General features: G+C 35.4%; 2 protein-coding genes across 2 annotated transcripts; one reads left to right on the top strand and one right to left on the bottom strand.

Moving 5' to 3' along the window:
• Positions 1 to 3207: 3207 nt before the first annotated feature.
• LOC145006890 (uncharacterized) lies at positions 3208 to 3864 on the bottom strand. Its single transcript, XM_078965914.1, has 2 exons — positions 3550 to 3864; positions 3208 to 3465 (listed from the first exon to the last, which is right to left on the bottom strand). Exons 1-2 carry the CDS (start codon positions 3862 to 3864, stop codon positions 3208 to 3210), a joined length of 573 nt encoding a protein of 190 aa, XP_078822040.1.
• Positions 3865 to 5836: 1972 nt separating this feature from the next.
• On the top strand, positions 5837 to 6325 carry LOC145006889 (uncharacterized). Its single transcript, XM_078965912.1, has one exon. It carries the CDS (start codon positions 5837 to 5839, stop codon positions 6323 to 6325), a length of 489 nt encoding a protein of 162 aa, XP_078822038.1.
• The last annotated feature ends 721 nt before the right edge of the window (positions 6326 to 7046 follow it).

Below are 7046 nucleotides of genomic sequence, written 5' to 3'. Positions count from 1 at the left end.
CGCCCAACGTACTCGGCTAAGCCTGCAACCACAAAACTTCTGAAGGTCATAACTTCTTCATTATAAATCCATTTCCAACGATCCTTATATCCACAAAAAAGGTAACGAGAAGCCCTACACTTCTATCAACTTTATTCCTCCTGAAGTCCACTCGAACTCAGATCCAAAATTCATGAAAAGCCTGTACCAGCGCCTTTAACAATACATTTGGGCTCTAAAGCACAAACCGAACTCTTTTATCACATAACCTACCTTACCCATATCCCAAAAAGGGCCTAAAACTTTCTCCTTCAAAGCCTCAAAACCTTCTCATACTCGGATTAAGGGCCACGGGCCTTAAATCACAAAACAATCTGGAATAGGATGTTACCAATACCCAACCATAACTTGAGGAATAGTCCTCCATGTTGGTTACCCAACTTGCATTCGAATGACCTTCTAAAACCGAAGGACTCCCTAAGTAGCTCAAACCATAATCCATAGTTCCCTTGAGATTAGGGTTGTAAACGAACGAAATGAACACGAACAAGGTCTTGTTCATGTTCGTTCGTTTAAGTTAGCTGAACAACAAACAAACGCGAACGGATAAACGAACGAGATTTTCTTGTTCATGTTTGTTCTTTTAACAAATTACTTTGTTCATGTTCGTTCATTTATGTTCATGAACATGCTAAACGAACATAAATGAACAAACATAAACGTACAAAGATAAAAAAAACACAATTGAACATATATGAACGTAAACAAACATATAATATAGCAATATAATAAAAAATAATTGAATATAGATGAATATAAATAAAGTTAAACGAACGAACATAAACGAACGTAAATGAACATCATAAACAAACGTTCACGAACATAAATGAACGAATGAGACCATTGTTCATGTTCGTTCATTTAACTAAACGAACGATAATTTTTGTTCATGTTCGTTCATTTATTAAATAAACGAACATAAACGAACTTCCCACCGAATAGTTCACGAACGGTTCGTTGAACGTTCCGTTCGTTTACAGCCCTACTTGAGATACTTAAACACTCTATTTACCGCTTGCCAATGTTGAGCACTTGGATTACTAGTATAGCTGCTCAACTTAGCCACAATAAAAACAATATTAGGTCTGGTAATTGTCATGGCATACATCAAGCTATCAATAGCCTTAGAGTATTCCAATTGTGAAATAGGAACGCTATTATTTGGCATTAATTTCACACTTGGATCCATAGGAGTACTCACAGGAGAACAATCGGTAAAATTAAACCGATTGAGAATTTTCTCAATATAATGAATTTGAGTCATTACCAATCCTTTGTTCAACCTCTTAATTCTTAATCCAAGAATTACATCAGCCTCCCCTAAATCTTTCATGGAAAACTTGGATGATAATAATATCTTTGTTACATCCACTTGATTTTGGTCGGTAACAAAAATCAACATGTCATCTACATATAAGCAAATGATCACTCCAGATCTAGTTACATCATCAAATCTACTATAAACATATTTGTCACATTGGTTTGTCTTGAAACCAAAAAAAATCACCTCATAAAATTTTTGATGCCATTGTTTAGACGCTTGTTTCAGCTCATACAAAGATTTGACAAGTTTACAAACCATATGCTCTTTACCACACATAATGAAACCTTCTGGTTATTTCATATAAACTTCCTCGTCAAGATCACCATTTAAAAATTCCATTTTCACATCCATTTGGGGAATAACCAGATTGTGGATACTTGCTAAGGCAACCAACAATCTAATAGTAAAAATATGTGTAACTGGAACATACATATCAAAATAGTCAGTACCGAGTTTTTTTTTCTAAAACCTTGAATGACTAACCAGACTTTGAATTTGTCAATAGTCCCATTAACATTCGTTTTCTTTTTCAAAAACCATTTGCAACCAAGAGGTTTAGAACCCGGATGCAAATCAGACAACACCCATGTGTTGTTCTCAAGAATTGATGACATTTCATCATCAATTGCTTCCTTCCAAAAGGAACTATCATTAGACTCTATGGACTCTTGATATGTATTACGATCATATTTAATACTATAGCAATAAGAGTATTCAAGATTAATTTCATCTCTTGAACCTTCCACCAAATACAGTTGGAAGTTGGATCCGAATTTTTTCAAAAAATTTGGCCTCTTTTGCTTCTACGAAGCTCTTGTGGTTCTTGCACTATACCACCATCTTGAGTTTCTGAATTTTGCTCTTTATTAGCACCAAAAGTCAGATCCTTAGGCCTTTGAATCGATGAAAACCACATCTCATAAAAAATTGCATCCCGTGATTCGATAACAGTGTTAATTGAAACTGAATCATTAGGTTCTATTACATAAAACCTATATGCCTTGGAATGTTCAAGATATCCAATGAATATGCAATCAATTCCACGTTCTCCCAAAATTTTCTTTTTGGGCTTAGTGAGTTTTACAACTACCCGACATCCCCAAACCCGAAAATAACTTAAATTCGGATTTTTCTTGAGCCAAAGTTCATATGGGACTCTTTTGTTCCTTTTATTTGGAACCCTATTTAATAAATAGCACGCCATTAACATGGCCTCTCCCCAGAATCCTTCACTCAATCCCGAGTATGATAACATCGAGTTTACCATTTCTTTTAAAAATTGATTTTTGCGTTCAACAACACCATTATGTTGGGGTGTGTAAGGTGCCGTGGTCTCATGAATGATACCCATTGATTGAAAATATATGGGATCCGTATATTCACCTCCATTATCACTCCTGAGACGTTTAACCGGAATGCCCAATTGCAATTCTGCCTCGGTTTTGTATATTTTAGATTTATCTAAGGCTTCATCCTTAGAATGTAACAAATTCACATAGCAAAACCGAAGGCAGTCATCAATAAAGGTGACTACATACTTTTTATTTCCCAAAGAAGGAGTGGAGTGAAAATCACATAGGTTACTGTGTACAAGTTCCAAAACAGCTGAATTTCTAGTTACACTAGGAAAGGACTGTTTTGTTACTTTTGTAAGCATGCATGTTTTACATTTATCAGATATCAAAGGCTGAAATTAATCCATCTTTTGACATCTCATGCATCCTTCTAAAGTTGACATGACCTAATCTTACATGCCAAAGCATAGATTTATCAACATCCTTTCTCTTTTTTTTGGAGTTGCTTGCGACATGCTCCTGCTTATGCTTTCCATGTCCTTTGTGGTTCTAATTCTTTGGTTTGTTATTAACCATATGAACCCAGGGCTGTCCAGATTCAACTTTTCCCTTGGATTTTTCAGATTTGTCACTTTCCTTCGCACGAAGAGATTCTTCAATACGAATGTGACTAGCAACTTGAACCAAGCACAGTTCCTCCTTTTGATGTTTCAACTTATGTTTGAAGTCTTTCCAAGATAGATGCAGTTTGTCAATGATGGTTGACACAACAATGGATTCATCCATATTCATACGGTGTAGTTTAAACTGACCATATATGCCAATAAGTTCATTGTATTATTCAGTGACAGACCTTGAATCATCCATCTTATAATTATTAAAGTCACTGACTAGAAACTTCTTGCTAGAAGCATCCTCAGTAATGTATTTCAGTTCAAGGATGTCCCACAACTCCTTGGCACACAAGGCTTCACTATGGATATCAAATAAAAGATCATACATATCGTTCAGAATGTGACCTTTGCAGATGTAGTCATCATGGTCCCACTTCTGTCTCCTCCTTATCTCTTCAATTGTCTCAACATCACCTTCCTCAGGCTCTGTTGGTCTAGGAGTAGTCAGCACGTATGCTTCCTTCAGAGTAGTCAACATGAAGTGCATATTCTTCTTCCACCACCTGAAGTCAACACCTTGAAACTTCTCCATCTATGCAAACTTAGTGATCATCTTGCGGATTGAATCACCCATATCCGGGAACAGGAAATATCTGTTCGATTGTTAGATAACTTAGGGTTTGTAGTGGAGATGTGCATACCAACTTCCGTGAGAACACTTTCTGAACTGATATTTCTACCCTATGCCCAGATTACAAGAAATTCATCCTAGGATAATCTAAGTGGATACTTACGATTCTAGGCACAAAAATCGTAAGCCAATTTGCTAGAAAGATTCTGTGAGAATTTGATGAAAACGAGAGCTAATGATCGTCACCATCTTCTAAGAAGGAAGAGCCATTTATATATTAATCTTTGAGCCTCATAAGGATTCTTCTAACTGGGTTTCATTAGCGGGACCCCAGCCAAAGGCTCTGCCCCTTGGACCCCCCAAAGGGGCGTTGCCCCTTTGGAAACCCCGGACCCAGGAGCGCTGCCCTTGGACCCCCCACTAGTCGTCAAGCCGACTTCTACTTCGATCTTATACGTGCGTGCACTCCGCACAACCCCATACATATATTAGCATACAAATTATGAAGCGCCTTAGCTCACATGTCAATTTCAATTACTTAAACTGACATGGTGATACTAAAATCACCAACATTATTCTCTTCGAGAATCAGGATATTAACTCATTATAAGTTGCATGTTTGATTTCCTTATGTTAATCTTTAATGTTAAAGATATAGAGTAATGTTAAGAAGGGAGTCAGAACACCAATAATCGCTATCGATTATGGAACAGAATATTCAAATAGTATTGTTGTATTGAAACACGATAAAATGAGATCATAACGAATGGTTGAAAATTGAAAGGAGATCAAGAATCACATTGTAATAATTAGAGAAGTACTTTAACATGTAATATCCAAACACATAAATCGATGGAAGTAGATGACACTACACCTCTTTTGCGGTGAACATCTATGTATGCATGGTTGAGTGAAACATTGCAAATGTGTGAAAAATTACTACTCATGAATAAATAGTTGCACGTTCATACTAAGCGATTTTTATTTGGTAGAGGTAGTTGAATGATCTTAAACTATCCTAGCGAAGAATAAAGTGTCCATGTAAATGTGTATTGGTGATATTACATGTCAGAAATAGTGATCTTGCGAGTTTGTTGGCATTTATGGGCAATGACTATGGTTATCTTGTTAGGATTCGAAAGAAGTGGTTGTGTGGATATACACTTCTACTATATAATATGGCTATTTTTGTGAATAACTCCTACTTATATGTATTTCCTTTCACATAATTATGTATGGCAAAGGTTCATTTGATACATATATTATGCCAATTTTGATAATTTTATGTGTTATAAATGATTTGAAAGCAAGAAGCAAAATAAGAACACCAAGAACACAAAACACCGATGGAAAGCCTTGTAGTGGGAAACGATAGGATTCTACTTGGCACAATGATTAACGAAATCGACAAAATTGAAGAAGGCTACATGAATCTAATCGATAATATGAAGAGGATATAATGGTATGATAAAAAACTATGACTAGAAATGCTTTCTTTATAGCCTTGTACAAAGAATACTTTTGTAGTTTTGTGCCGTATTAATCAATGTGTTCATGGGTGCGTAGTGCATAGTGCGTGGTTAAACATTTCAGCTATTGGGCTTAAAATCAAAAAAAAAATATTATAGGTATTATGCATAGATACAGATTACAGAAGATCAATCAAGAAGATTGATAAGAAAGGAGCATCATCATAGAATGATAGTGGCAAAAATTTGTAAAAAATAGATAAAACAAAAAGGACCAAACAACAACAGTTAGGTCTTCCATCTTCATCTCTTATCTTCATAACCACTTCTTAACTTCTACATAAACCCCATTCATCTTCATTACTCCCAATCAATCATTCTTTACAGTTTTCCCACTTTTTTACTCTAACACGTCCTCCAATTTTCATTCATTGTTAAAGAAAAAAAAACGCACAAATTTGGCAATGTTTCAAAGGACCAAAAGGCTGTTCAAAAGAAGCATTGAAACATTCAAGTCCTACTTCTCCGATGGTTACCAAAAGCTTCCTAAAACCCCATCATACAATGTCGGTTTCAGCCCGACAAATATGTACTCTGAATTCGTCGATCAATGGGAGGCTGCAGACCGCATTATGGCAGTTGCATACGAAAATAATACAGACAACTTGAAGCACAAGAAATCATCTATGCTAATCAATCAACATGAAGTTCATAGAAGGAAGCAACATAAACACGAAGACACAACACTTAAAGGAGAGGAAAAGACGTATATGGTGACAAGAAGGTTGAAAGAGCTGGAACTATTCGATGGAAATAATGTGGATCATGTTCTTGATATTCAAGAAGTTCTTCATTACTATTCTAGGTTATCATGTCCTACTTATCGTGAAATGGTCGATAAATTTATGATGGATATATACTCAGAGGTCCTTAGTTTACCAAGTCGATCTTGATTCAAGGGCAAGAAGAATGCATGATCGAGGTTAGATCATTCGTGTCTTATTCTTTCACAAAAATCACCCAATAGATTTCTGCAACCTACTGTCTGTTTAGAAGGTAATTGGATTAAAAACCGTAACTTTTTTCTTTTGTTTCCAATTCATTTGTAAAACGCTTATGACTTTTTTATTTTCGTCGTGTTGCTTGGTTTGACTAACTTACAATGTACGTTTCATTATTCTTCTTATCTTATGGATAGAGGGTTATTGATGTCAATATAGGACAAAAATAATGTGGGGTACTCTTTGGTATGATAAGTTCAACCTAGCTTCAAAGCAAAGTCAAGGTTACAAGTAAAAACTCGACGTCACACAAAGTTGCATTTTAGCCCTTATACTTTTATAATTTCCCGCAGGAGAATTTATGGTATATAACTATATATATGTTAGTTCATTTAGAGGGTTGTTATTTTCGTGTTCATGAAGGATAATCATGATTTAACTTTATGGTTTTCCTTTGGGCGTTTGTTTATGTATGTAATTGTGTTTAGATAACAAGAAACATACTTTCGATCAAGAAAGAATTTGCAACCCTTTTTGCATGCCACTTGCCCACTTATTATGATTCTTTGAAAATGTTAGCTGCTAGTTTATATCAGGGTGTTTTTTTCTTCATTAATTTATTTAATAAAGTTTGTATTGTATGAGTTATGCAACCTCTAATTCTCGGGTCAAA

The sequence above is a fragment of the Lactuca saligna genome, chromosome 7, assembly GCF_052625555.1.
Source record: "Lactuca saligna cultivar CGN05327 chromosome 7, ASM5262555v1, whole genome shotgun sequence".
NCBI classification, from domain to species: Eukaryota; Viridiplantae; Streptophyta; class Magnoliopsida; order Asterales; family Asteraceae; genus Lactuca; species Lactuca saligna.
This window is presented reverse-complemented; position numbering and strand designations above follow the sequence as displayed.

Excerpts from the sequence above, each read along its gene's own strand:
- LOC145006889 (XM_078965912.1), top strand. The coding sequence starts at position 5,837 with ATGTTTCAAAGGACCAAAAGGCTGTTCAAAAGAAGCATTGAAACATTC.
- LOC145006890 (XM_078965914.1), bottom strand. The coding sequence starts at position 3,864 with ATGGAGAAGTTTCAAGGTGTTGACTTCAGGTGGTGGAAGAAGAATATG. Across the intron at positions 3,466-3,549 it reads CTTCTAGCAAGAAGTTTCTA|TTTAAACTACACCGTATGAA; the intron begins GTCAGTGACTTT and ends ATATATGGTCAG.